We start from the raw sequence: 14,498 nt of genomic DNA on the forward strand, positions 1-14,498 counted from the left end.
GTGCGGCACATATAAAAAATGACCGTGTATTGAATAGTGCTTGAATTAATATCTCTCTGAGGATTGATTAGCACTTTATTTTATTCACTTATGGGATGAGGGCAGTACTGGCTAGGTCAGCATTTATTACCTATCTCTCATTGTCCAGAGGGCAGTTAAGAGACAACCACATGTGAAGTTACATGTAGGTGAGACCAGGTAAGGATGGCCGTTTCCTTCCCTAAAGGACATTAGTGAACCAGACAAGGTTTTCCTGACAGTCGGCAATGGACTCACGGTCATCATGAGTCTCATATTCCAGATTTTTATTGAATTCAAATTCTCCCATATGCTGTGGCAAACTCAGATCCCCAGAACATTACCTGGGCCTCTCCATTAACAGTCATGTGATAATACCTATTATCTGTCACGTCCCTCTATAATTTATACTAATACCTGATGTAAGTTTGATTAGTGTTTATACTAGTGCTGCCCTGCTCAATTAATATTGGAATGCAACCTGCCTATTTAAACTAAAAAAAATCACACAATACCAGATTATAATCCAATAGGTTTATTTGGGAGGCACTAGTTTTTGAAGCACTGCTTCTTCATCAGGTGGTTGTGGAGCAGGACCACAACCACCTGATGAAGAAGCAGCACTTCAAAAGCTGGTGCTTCCAAGTAAACCTGTTGGACTATGAGCTGCTGTTGTGTGATTTTTAACTTTGTCCAAGGGTAAGCATAGAGTAATAGGGCAGGGGAATGGGTCTGGGTAGGTTACCCTTCGGAGGATTGGTGTGGACTTGTTGGGCCAAATGGCCTGTTTCCACACTGTAGGGATTCTACCCCAGTCCAACACCGGCTCCTCCAAATCATGCCTATTTAAAGATTGTTGCCAACGGCTTCATTCTAGAATTCTTGTTGTCTGCTCAAAACTGATTAAAGTAGCAGTCTATTACTGAAGCTAAATACAAAGAACAAAGAAAATTACAGCACAAGAATAGGCCCTTTGGCCCTCTAAGCCTGTGCTGATCCAGATCCTCGATCGAAACCTGTCATCTATTTTCTAAGGATCTGTATCTCTCTGCTCCCTTCCCATTCATGTATCTGTCTAGATGCATCTTAAATGACGCTGTCGTGCCCACCACTACACACCTCTGCTGGCAACGCGTTCCAGGCACCCATCACTCTCTGCATAAAGAACTTACCATGCATATCTCCCTTAAACTTTTCCCCTCTCATCTTGAACTTGTGACCCCTAGTAATTGAATCCCCACTCTGGGAAAAAGCTTCTTGCTATTAATTCTGTCTGTATCTCTCATGATTTTGTAGACCTCAGTCAGGTCCCCCTCAACCTTCATCTTTCTAATGAAAATAATCCTAACCTACTCAACCTCTCTTCACAGCTAGCAGTCTCCATACCAGGCAATATCCTGGTGAACCTCCTGTGCACCCTCTCCAAAGCATCCACATCCTTTTGGTAATGTGGCGACCAGAATTGTGCGCAGTATTCCAAATATGGCTGAACCAAAGTTACAACTGTGACATGACCTGCCAACTCTTGTACTCAAATGGAGTGGATGATAAAAGTACAAACTACAGCAGAAAGTATACCTATTATGTCTGGCACCATCTGTGTAGAGAATAACTGAGTTCTGACAAAAGGTCATAGCCTGGAACATTAACTCAGTCTCTCCTCCCCAAATGTTGCTAAACCTGTGAAGCACTTTCAACATTATCTGCTTTTATTTGAGGCAGCAAGGGGACATAGCTTTAAATTAAGGGGGGGTAGATATAGGACTGATGTTAGGGGTAGGTTCTTCACTCAGCGAGTCGTAAGTTCATGGAATGCCCTGCCAGTAGCAGTGGTGGACTCTCCCTCTTTATGGGTATTTAAGCAGGCATTGGATAGGTATATGGAGGATAGTGGGTTAGTGTAGGTTAGGTGGGCTTTGATCGGCGCAACATCGAGGGCCGAAGGGCCTGTACTGCGCTGTATTCTTCTATGTTCTATGTTCTATCATGGAATGTTGGCAGATTCCTTAGGTTGATTTTAACAGCATCTCTACCCAGATTCTTTTTGGTTAATGCCTGATAAATCCAGACTGAGACCATTGAACACTTCGATCATTGCACTTCATATTCATTCATAGCAGCACCGTTTCTTAAGGCAAGATACCTTCTAAAACAGCAATGTTCTATTTTGGCAATTTAATTCAACTGTTGATTTTGAGATTAAGAGTTGAATTGTGTTAATAGCAGTGACATAATATGAGCAACATGTGGTTGCTGTACAGATCAGTCATGATCCAACCAAATAGCATAACAGCTGCTCCTGTTCTTATACTGTTTGCTCAATCACTGTTAACCAAAGTTACATTTATAATTCCTTTCCATTCACATGCCTCTTAAAAGACTGATGCCATTCAAGACTGTCAGAACACTCACCTGGAACGATCCCAGAACAAGGTCAAACACCAGTCGGAAGTAGACATTCAGATGGTCAGGGACAAAGACAAAGATAATGTAGTTTACCCCAAACAATGGGATGAGCAGTAAAGTGGACTTCGCTAGTCTCCTTTGAATAAAAGATATCAAACAATTAACAGCAAATAATTTTGGATCTTATATTTTCAGATGGAACTATTTGATATAAACTTATTTATGGGTTCTTATACCCATGGAACTAAATTAAATGGGGAAAGAATAACCAGTAATCAGAAATTAGTTTTCTTTTGCTTAGTTCAAAATATTTGGGATTTAAAATGAATCTTGGATAACCCAGCAAAAGCTGTGAATTTGGATCTCCTTTCCATTGATATCACTCATAGAAAGGGCTATTTGAGTCCTGGGGAAGCTCCATTTATTTTAATTAGGATCAGTTTGGGATCTGATCCATCAGGAATGAATCCCAGGAAGATCTCTCCCAAAGGGTAGCATGGTGGCTCATGGTTAGCACTGCTGCCTCACAGTGCCATAGGACCTGGGTTTAATTCCAGCCTCAGCAAACTGTCCACGTGTAATTTGCATATTGTCCCCATATCTGCATCAGTTTCTCCTGGGTGCTCTGGTTTTCTCCAGGCTACATGGATTGACCAATTGTCTTTAATGTTAGGATTAGCCATGGTAAACGCAGAGTTGTGGAGGGTGGGAGGGTCGGTGAATCAATAGGCTGAATGCTCTGTCTCCACAATGTAGGGGTTCTATGAATTGGATTTCTGTGTGCTTTAGCACCAGTGAATCACACTGAGTTTGGGGGTGCCTGGCTCCAAGATTAGTGCTAAGGCTTACATTTAATAGTGTAAATTCATGTAGTGTACTGAATGCACTGAAAATATATAACTTTCTCAATCATTCTGTATGACAATTATCATGTGGGATTTTAATATAGATTGATTGGTCAAACCAGCTTAGTCAGAATAGCCTTGAGGAGGAGTTAATTGAATATATCTGCGATAGTTTTCTTGAACAGTATGTAATGGAACCAATGAGGGAGCAAGCTATGTGTAATGAGACGGGAATAATTAATGACCTCATAGTTAGGGATCTTTTTGCAAGGAGCAATCATGGTTTGGTTGAATTTAAAATACAGGTGGAGAGTGTGAAGATAAAATCCAAAACCAGGGTCCTATGCTTAAATTGGTCCTGAGCAGCATGGTGGCTCAGTGGTTAGCACTGCTGCCTCACAGCACCAGGGGCGCAAGTTCAATACAAGCCTCAGGTATTGAATATTGTTTGCATATTCTCCCTGTATCTGTGTGGGTTTCCTCTTGACACTCCAGTTTTCTCCCACAATCCAAAGACACGCAGGTTAGGTGAATTGCCCATCTTGCTCAGGGATGTGTAGGTTAGGTGCATTAATCAAGGGTAAGCGTAGAGTAATAGGGCAGGGGAATGGGTCTGGGTGGGTTACCCTTTGGAGGATTGGTGTGGACTTGTTGGGCCAAATGGCCTCTTTCCACACTGTAGGGATTCTGTGAAGTAAAGAAGGGAGACTTCTATAGGCTGACGCAGGAGTTGGCTAAAGTAGACTGGAAAACCACATGACTTATTCTGTGGTGGGACAGTTGATGAGTAATGGAGGACTTTCAAAGCAATTTTTCAAATTGTTCAGCAGAAGTATATTCTAGTGAGAAGGGAGGGGTAATCTGCCATGGATATCTAAGGAAATAAGGGAGGCTGTCAAATTGAAACAGAAGGCATACAAAGCGGCCAAGATCAGTGGGAAACTAGAAGATTGGGAAAGCCACAAAAAGAGCTATGAAGAAAAGTAAGATAGAACATGAGAAAAAACTAGCACAGAATATAAAGACAGATAGCAAATGTTTCTATAAATACATAAAACAAAAAAAGCATTTCTGGAGTAAATATTAGTCCTTTAGAAGATGAGAAGGAGCATTTAGTCATGGGATATGATGAAATGACCGAAGCATTGAATGGGTATTTTGTGTCAGTCTTCACAGCGGAGGACGCAAATGACATGCTAGCAATAGACAAAGAGACAAAGGCAAGTGAGCACCTTGAAACAATCATTATCACCCAAGAGGTAATATTAGGCAAGAAAATTCAGCTAAGTCTCCTGGCTCTGATGGAATGCATCCCAGGGTACTACAAGAGATGGTAGGAGAAATAACAAGTGCACTTGTGGTAATTTTCCAAAATTCGTTAGACTTTGGGGCAGTTCCAGCAGATTGGGAAACAGCAAATGTGATGCCACTGTTTAAAACGGGCAGTAGACAAAAGATGAGAAATTCTGGACCGGCTAACTTAACTTCTGCGGGGAAGAAGCTTGAGTCTATTATCAAGGAAGAAATAGCAAGGCATCTAGATAGAAATTGTCCCATTGGGCAGACGCAGCATGGGTTTCAGATCCAGATTCCCTACAGTGTGGAAACAGACCCTTCGGCCCAACAAGTCCACACAGACCCTCCGAAGAGTAACCCATCCAGACTTACTTCCCTCTGACTAATACACCTAACACTATGGGCAATTTACCATGGCCAATTCACCCGACCTGTACATCTTTGGAATGTGGGAGGAAACCGGAGCACCTGGAGGAAACCCACGCAGACACGGGGAGAATGTGAAAACTCCACACAGAGAGTCACCCAAGGCTGGAATCGAACATGGGTCCCTGGTACCGTGAGGCTGCAGTGCTAACTACTGAGCCACCATGCTGCCCCTAAAGGGTGTTCATGAAAGGCAGGTCATGCTTAACTAATCTTTTGGAATTCTATGAAGACATTATGTACACAGTGGACAATGGGGACCCAGTAGATGTAGTGTACCTCGATGTCTAAAAGGCCTTTGACAAGGTGCCGCACAAGAGGCTGCTGCAGAATATAGGTATAGTATTAGCATGGATAGAGGACTGGAAGCAAAACTGGGGATTATGCTGTGCCTCAGGGATCGGTGTTGGGACCGCAATTATTCACAATTTACATAGATGATTTGGAGTTGGGAACCACGTGTAGTGTGTCAAAGTTTGTAGATGACCCTGAGATGAGTGGGTGAGCAAAGTGTACAGAAGACTGTGAAACTTTGCAGAGGAATATAGATACTTTAAGTGAGTCAGCAAAGGTCTGGCAAATGGAATGCAATGTTAATAAACGCAATTTTGATAGGAATAACAGCAAAAAGGACTATTACTTTAGTGCTAAAATGTTGTAGCATGCTGCTATACAGAGGAAGCTGGGTGTTCTTATACATAAATCATAGAAGGTTGGTCTGTAGATGCAACAGGTAATGAGAAAAGCAAATGGAATTTTGTCCTTCATTGCGAAAGGGATTGAGTTTAAAAGCAGGGAGGTTATGTTGCAGCTGTACAAGGTGCTGGTGAGGCAGTGTTAGTCTCCTAACTTGAGAAATGATGTATTGGCACTAGAGGGGGTGCAGAGGAAGTTCACTTGGTTGATTCTGGAGTTGAGAGGGTTGGTTTATGAGGGGGGAACTGAGTAGACTGGGATTATATTCACTGGAATTTAGAAGAATGAGAGGGGATCTTATAGAAACATTTAAAATTATGAAGGGAATAGATAAGATAGACGTAGAGAGAATGTTTCCACCTAGGACAAGAGGGCATAGCTTCAAAATTAGGAGGAGCAGATTTAAGACTGAATTGACAAGGAATTTCTTCGCTCAGAGGGTTGTGAATCTATGGAATTCCCTGCCCAGTGAAGTAGTTGGCACCACTTCAGTAAATGTTTTTAAAGCTAAAGCAGATTTTTTTTGAACAATAAAGGAATTTAGGGATATGGTGAGAGGGCAGGTAAGTGGAGCTGAGGCCATGACAAGATGAGCCATGATCCTATTGAGTGGCGGAGCAGGCTCGAAAGGCCAGATGGCCTACACCTGATCCTAATTCTTATGTTCTTATTGGTTTAAATAGACTTACTTTTATCTTCATTTCCTTACCCAGGGCTGGGGGAATCACATCTGCCTGAGAAAATGTGGCTGTGAATAAAGAGAGACCAACACTCACTTACCTTGTGGGAGCGAGACAGACCCTTGAGAGAACCCTGTCCTGGACCCCTCAGCTGAAAGAAGTGTGAAAGTGACATCGAAGGGAAATGAGTTGATTGCTTGTTGAGCTGCTGCTGTTAGGGACTATGTTTCAACTCAAGTAACTTCTAACAACTCAAATCTTTAAGCTAGCACAGGGAAAATCAAAATTTACCAACACAGGAGAGGGAGCTGGTTTGTCAGTAAGGGCCTAAAAAATGATACTTTTTACAAACCTACAGTTTCGAATTAATGGTACAAGACTCTTAAGTGATTGTTGTACTTGTTTTAATTTTGGTTAACTTGATGTAAGGCAGAGGAGTTAATTCCCGTATCTTGTGCAGCCTGCAGTATGTAGAATGTTTGAGACAGTTCTGTCAGCCTGGAAGACCTAAATGTACAGGAAATGCTACCAGTCAGAGGTAGTGCACTGCCTCCTTGAGGCTGAGAGTGATATGGATAACATATTTTAGATACGGTCACTCTACAGTTTTAGAAATGTAGCTGGAGTGGTGACCATCCGTCAGAAGAGGGGAAGGAGGCTGCAGTCAGGAAAGCCCCAGAGCTCATCTTAGTCAAGAACAAATTGTCTGTGTTAGCACTGCTGCCTCACAGCACCAGGGTCCCAGGTTCGGGTGACTAACTGTGTGGACTTTGCACATTCTCCCCATGTCTGCGTGGGTGTGCTCAGGTTTCATCCCATAGTCCAAAGATGTGCAGGTCAGGTGAATTGGCCATGCTAAATTGCCTAAAGTGTTAGGTGCATTAGTCAGAAGGAAATGGGTCTGGGCGGGTTACTCTTCAGAGGGTTGGTGTGGACTTGTTGGGCCGAAGGGCCTGTTTCCACATTGTAGGGAATCTAATCTAAATGATAAGAGTGATATTTTTTCTGGTGAATACAGTCTGAATCCAGCTGTATAAGCTGGGAGGAGAAACTGAGGAAGAGCAATAGTAATGAAAGACGTCAGTAGTCAAAGATACAGACAGTTTTTTCTGTAGTCACATGAGGCTCCAGAATAGTGTGTTGCATCCTGAATGGAAAGGGCAAATCAGCAGAGATTGTGGCTCACATTTGTATTGACAACATGGGTAGAAAGAGGTATGAGGTCCTGCAACAAGAATTTGGAAAGCTAGGTGCAGATTGAAAAGCAGGACCTCAAAAAGATTGTAATCTCTGGATTGTTCCAGGTGGCACTTGCTGGTGAGTATAGGAATAGATAGATATAACAGATGAATGTGTGGCTGAAGAGTTGAAGCAGGACAGTACACTTAAGTTTCATGAATCACTGGGTCTGTTAGTGGGGAACATAGGACCGGTCCAAGTTCAACAGGTTGCACTTGAATTGGAATGGGACCTAGTGGGGAGGTTTGAGTGCAAGAGTTAAGATATCATGTGCATCTTTATGAATGTTTGGTTAAAGTCTTGCATCCAATGCTGGTCATCACATAACAGGAAGGATGTGGAAGCTTTGGAGAGGATACAGAAGAGGTTTACCAGGATGCTGCCTGGATCAGTGGGTACGATGTATAAAGAGAGGCTAGAAAAACTAGTGTCGTTTTCTTGGACCATGGAGGTGGAGGGGAGAATTGATAGAAGTCTATAAAATTATGGCATGCATCGATAGAGTTGACTGTCAGAATCTCTTTCCCAGTGTTGAAATGTCAAATACTAAGGGGCATGCATTTAAGATGATGGGAAATGTTCAAAGGAAATGTGAGGGGCAAGTTTATTTACAAGTGGTAGGAGTTTGGAAGGCCCTGTCAGGAGTGGTGATGGAGACATGATAGGGGCGTTTAAGGGACTTTTAGATAAGCACATGGAAGGAATGGAGGGATGTGGACCAAGGGCAGGCAGAAGGGATTCATTTAAGTTGGTGTCATGTTTGGCACAACATCGTGTGTCGAGGGTCCATTCCTGTGTTGTACTGTTTCATGTTCGATGTTCCCTTGCTAGTGGGTTAAAGTAATTCAAAAGGAGAATGAGATACAGAGTAGAGATACAACAGGAGATGGTGCACAGTCAAATACCAAAGAGTAACCATTTACTTTAATGTGAAACGTTTGGTGAGTCAGGCAGAAGATGGGTTAGGGATGTTTATTGAATTATGTGGATCTGATGTAACTGTTACCATGGAGACATGGTTAAGGAAGAGACAGAATTAGCAGCTCAACATTTGTGATAATGCTTCTCCGTTAACAAGGTTATATTGTTCTTGTTTTTCTTTTCAGCAGGTTGTAAAGACACAGGTTCTGAAATATCTGGGGTTGATCTACTTGAAAAGGTTTCCACGTTTTAAAAATGAAACACTGTGCAATGAAATGAGAGTGACCTGACCTCCTAGCTCAGCTTCTGTCTAGTTTGGGTTTGGTTTGGATTTAGCAAGCAGTCAGTTGTGAAGCTGCTGCACCAAAAGAAGCATCCATGCTGATCCCCCTTCTGTCTGACATCATTCCTGAAAGACCCTGTGTTTGATTCTAACTTTTTTTTTGTCAAGGAATGACAAATGGGGATTGGGATTATTGCAAGTAGTTGGAACAACATCATTAAGTTGGGATAATCTGTTGGGTTTTCAGATAGGTTAGGATTTCCATATTCTGTTTTCTTTTGTTTGTGTTTCATTTGGTAAACTTCAAATAAATTTTGTTTTATTTAAAACTAAATGGTTGGGCTAGTTGCATCACTCCTGGAATATACACTCTATACCTGCTTAAAAGAACTAGTAAAGTTAGGGCCTGGGCTACCTTTTTTGTGGTGGTGGTGGTGGTGGGGCGGAAGGTGTCTGGCTTGTCCACAACACATTCAAATATAGAATCTTCGAGTGAGTTAAAGGGTTGGGGTAAAAGAGGATATGGTGTCTCAATGTTGAGTGGGAGAAAGTTATTCGCAGTATTAGTGGCTTTAATGGGCTATAAATTGGATACATCCCCAGGTGAGATGTATCCCAGGCTGCTATGGGAGGCAACAGAGGAAATTGCAATTTTCAAATCATTCTGGCCACAGGACGGGTGCCCAAGGACTGGTATGGTAAGATTATTTCAGAAGGTGGACAGTGAGGAAAGTTGTATAAAGCTGCAGCAGTGTACAGATCCGTTCCAAAGTTGGAAATGGCAAGTAGAGTTTAACCCAGACAATTGTGAGGTGATGCATGTTGGGAGGTCAAATACAAGAGGAAAGTATACAATAAATGGCAGGATCCTTCAGTCATTGATATACAGAGGCATCCTAGGGTGCAAGTCTGAAACTCCCTGAATGTGGCAACACAAGTGGATGAAGTGGTAAAGAAAGTGTAGAGCATGCTTGCCTTCATCAGTCAGGTTATAGTCCAACAGGTTTAATTGGAAGCACACTAGCTTTCGGAGCGACGCTCCTTCATCAGGTGATAGTGGAGGGCTCGATCGTAACTCAGAATTTATAGCAAAAATTTGCAGTGTGATGTAACTGAAATTCATCAGTCAGGGTATTGATATAAAAGCTGGCATGTCATGTTGCCACTGTATAAAACTATAGTTAGGCCACATTTGGAGGACTATTTGTAGTCCAGATTGTCAAACTATTGGAAGAATGTGGAGACTTAGGATATTGCCTGGTTTGGAGTGTAATAGCTATAGGAAGAGATTGAACAAACTTGGATTTGTTAGAGCATTAGAGGCTGAGATGCACCCTGATAGAAACATTATGCGAAACATTGGTAGGGTGTATCATTTGGGTGGGAATGTCAAACAGGTTTAAGGTGAGTGGGAGAAAGTTTAAAGGTGCGAGGCAAGTGTTTTTTTGCACCTAGGGTAATAAGTGCCTGGAATACAATGCCAGGTGAGGTGCCAAAAGCATATATGACAACTTTTAAGAGGAGTTTAGACAGATATGTGAACCAGCAGAGAAAGAATAGAGAGATATGGACAGATAGGATGAGTTCAGAATGGCATCATGATTGCTGCAAACATGGTGGGCCGAAGGGCCTGTTCCTGTGCTGCATTGTTCTAAGGTCTAAGGGCGGTATTAATAAATCAGGAAACTACAGGCCAGTGAGTCTAATATCTGTGGTGGAGAAACTTTTGAAAAAAGTTCTGAGAGACACAATTAATCTCATTTAGAGAGGTGAGGATTAATTAAGAATTGTCAGCATGGCTTTGTGAGAGGGAGATCATGTCTGACAAATTTGATTTTTCGAGTGGGTGACTATGTGTGTAGATGAGGGTGGCGCAGTTGATACAATCTATATGTTAGCCTTTTGACATGATCTTGTATGGGAATCTGGCCAAGAAGACAACAGCCTTTAGAATCCTGGGCAATTTCGCAAATTTGATCCAAAATTTGCTTTGTGACCGGAGGCAGAGGGTAGTGGTTGAAGTGTGTTTTTGTGAGTGGAAGCCTGTGCCCAGTGGATCCCTTGCTGTTTGTAGCTCACATCCATGATCTAGATATGAATTTTGGAGGTTTGGACAGTAAATTCACAGCTGACATGAAACTTAGTAGAACATACAACATAGAATACAGATATCACAGCACAGTACAGCCCCTCAGCCCTCGATGTTGCACTGACCTGTGGAACCAGTCTGATGACTATCTATCCTACATTATTCAATTTTCATCCATATATTTATCCACTGACCATTTAAATGCCCTTAAAGTTGGCGAATCTACCATTGTTGCAGGCAGGGCGTTCCACGCCTCTCCTACTCTTTGAGTAAAGAAACTATCTCTGACATCTGTCCTACATCTATTACCCCTCAATTTAAATCTATGTCCCCATGTGCTAGCCATCACCATCCGAGGAAAAAAGTTCTCACTGTCCACCCTATCTAAACCTCTTATACTCTTATATGTCTCAATCAAGTCACCTCTCAACCTTCCTCTCTCTAATGTAAACAGTTTCAAGTCCCTCAGCCTTTGCTCATGAGACCTTCTCTCCATACCAGGCAACATCCTTGTAAATCTCCTCTGAACCTTTTCCAAGGCTTCCACATCCTACCTATAATGTGGTGACCAGAACTGTATGCAATACTGCAACTGCAGCCGTACCAGAATTTCATACAGCTGCAGTATGACCTCGTAGCTCCAAAACTCAATCCCTCTACCAATAAATGCTAACACACCGTATGCCTTCTTAACAACCCTATCAACCTGGGTGGCAACTTTCAGGGATCTATGTACATGGACACCAATATCTCTCTGCTCATCTACACTATCAAGAATCTTACCATTTTCCCAGTTCTCTTTATTCTTGTTGCTCCTTCCAAAGTGAATCACGTCATACTTTTCTGCATTAAACTCTGTTTGCCACCTCTCAGCCCAACTCTGCAGCTTATTTATGTTCCTCTGTGACCTGCAACATCCTTCAGCACTATCCACAACTCCACCCACCTTACTGTCATTCGCAAATTTACACGGTGGATCCGTGGTTAGCACTACTGTCTCACAGCACCAGGGACCTGGATTCAATTCCTGCCTCGGGCAACTGTCTGTGTGGAGTTTGTACATTCTCCCCGTGTCTGCGTGGGTTTCCTTCAGGTGCTCCAGTTTCTTCCCACAGTCCAAAGATGTGCAGGTTAGGTGAATTGGCCATGCTAAATTGCCCATAGTGTTAGGTGGTTTAGTCAGGGGTAAATATAGGGGAGGTGGGTTTCTCTGTGGAGGGTCGATGTGGACTTGTTGGGCCGAAGAGCCTGTTTCCACATTGTAGGTAATTTAGGTAACCCATCCTTTTACACCCTCATCCAGGTCTTTTAGAAAAATGACAAACAGCTGTGGCCCCAAAACAGATCCTTGCGGTACACCACTCGTAACTGAACTCCAGGATGAACATTTCCCATCAACCACAACCCTCTGTCTTCTTTCAGCTAGCCAATTTCTGATCCAAACCATTAAATCACCCTCAATCCCATGCCTCCATATTTTGTGCAATTGCTTACGTGGGGAACCTTATCAAATGCCTTACTGAAATCCATATACACCATATTAATGGTGTAGGGAATAGTAAGAAGGAAATACAGGCCACAGGATGATATTAATGAACTGGTCAGAGGGGCTGAACAGTGGAAAATGGAATTTAGTTCTGAAAAGGATGAAGTGATGCATCTTGGAAGGACAATAAGGCAAGGGCGTACACAATGAAACATAGGATCCTCGTGTTATGAAGGTGTTGAGGTGCTGTACCTTTAAGAGAGTTGAAAAGCTAGCAAGGCCTGCCTGACGCAGCACAAAATGTTCTGAACAAAGTAACAATGTAACATTTGGTTGACACAGCGAATAGCAGCTGGGTTACCATGAGACAAAAAAAACAAATTCAACCAATCAGTTTAAATTATGTCCCAAGATAACAAAATCCAATCAAGTTTGAATTTAGTATTTTGATAATATTAAAACCAATGAAACGTTCCGATGTTTTGAGGTATAAAACTGGACATTTTGAGCAGTTGAGAGAGAACTGCCATAGAGACTGCTAGCTCAAGAGCTCTCTGAAAGGTACCTGTCTGGGGAAGGAGTTTGCACAGCAGAACATTGAGGCCAACCTGGAGAGAATCTACAGAGGAATATCTACAAAGGAGACTCAGTAAAGATGACTTGTTTTGAAGAGTGATTTTTTTTTGTAAATCTTAATCGGCATATTTTATAGCACCAGTATTGTAGATTGGGAGATAAAAGATAGTTTAAGAGAAAGGAATTGTAAATAGTTGTTGGTTCGAATATTCTCTGTTTGATTTAAGGAATAAAGTTGTTAATTTTTACTTTAAATAGTGACCTCTGGACACTGCCTCTCAAATTTTAAGATTACAGCACTGGGTGAACCTTTTCTGTTTTGCTGAAAATTTTGCTAATTTTGCTTAAATTAGCTGAGGGGTTTACTCCATGTCGTAACATGAGGAAGTACAGAGGATCAGAGGGACCTTTGCATGCATGCCCATGGATCCTTTAAGGCAGCAGGACAGGTGGATAAGGTGGTTAAGAAGGCATTTGAGATCCTTGCCTTTATCAGTTGTTGCATTGATTATAAGAGCAGGGAGGCTATGATAGAGCTGTACATGACATAGCTGGAGTACCATAGCTGGATAAGGTAGATAGGGAGAAATATTTCCCCTTAATAGAGGGATCAATAACTGGGGCATGGATTTAAACTAAAAGGCAGGAGCTTCAGAAGGAATTTAAGGATTTCTTTTCACTCAATAGTAGTTGTATCTGGAACTCATTGCCTGATAAGTTGGTAGAGACAGTGACCATCATAACATTTAAGAAGTGTTTGTAAGAGACCATAAGATATAGGAGCAGAAATGAGGCCATTCAGCCCATCGAGTCTGCCCTGCCACTCAATCATGGCTCAATTCTCAATTCCATTCTCCTGCTTCCTCCCTGTAACCCTTGATCCATTTGAATCTCAAGAACTACCTCAGTCTTAAATATACTCAATGACCTGGCCTCCACAACCTTCTGTGGCAATAAATTCCATAGATTCACCACTCTCTGGTACTCTTCCCTTATCTCCGTTCCAGAAGGTCTTAATCTAAGGCTATGCCCTCGGATCCTAGTTTCTCCTACCAATGGAAACATCGACCCAACATCTATTCTGTCCAGGCAATTCAGTGTTCTGTATGTTTCCATTGGATCCCCCTCAAGTCCATCAAGTATAGACCCAGAGTCCTCAAACATTCTTTATGTGTTAAACTTTTCATTCCTGGGACCATTCTTGTGAACCTCCTCTGAGCATGCTTCCTGAGGTATGGGCCTTAAAACTGTACAATATTCCAAAGGTGGTCTGATCAGGGCCTTATAGAGCGTCAGAAGTATATCCTTGCTTCTATATTCAAGTTATCTCAAAATAAGTGCCATCATTGCATTTGCCTTCCTAACTACTGACTCAACCTGCAAGTGACCTTGAGAGAATCCTGGACTAGAACTCCCAAGTCCCTTTGCAATTCAGACTTCTGAATTTTCTCTCTATTTAGAAAACAGTCCATGGTTCTATTCTTCCGACCAAAGTGCATGACCTCACACTTTCCCACATTGTACTCCATCTGCCACT

The 14,498-nt window shown here is 42.2% G+C and overlaps 1 protein-coding gene across 1 annotated transcript in view; it reads right to left on the reverse strand.

Moving 5' to 3' along the window:
• Positions 1-14,498, reverse strand: part of LOC140465534 (vasoactive intestinal polypeptide receptor-like) — a 137,401-nt gene that overhangs the window by 3,154 nt on the left and 119,749 nt on the right. The window contains exon 11 of the mRNA XM_072561073.1: positions 2,431-2,560. Coding sequence (XP_072417174.1) covers positions 2,431-2,560 — 130 coding nt within the window. The remainder of the gene's footprint in view (positions 1-2,430; positions 2,561-14,498) is intronic.

The sequence above is a fragment of the Chiloscyllium punctatum genome, chromosome 42 (genome assembly GCF_047496795.1).
Source record: "Chiloscyllium punctatum isolate Juve2018m chromosome 42, sChiPun1.3, whole genome shotgun sequence".
NCBI classification, from domain to species: Eukaryota; Metazoa; Chordata; class Chondrichthyes; order Orectolobiformes; family Hemiscylliidae; genus Chiloscyllium; species Chiloscyllium punctatum.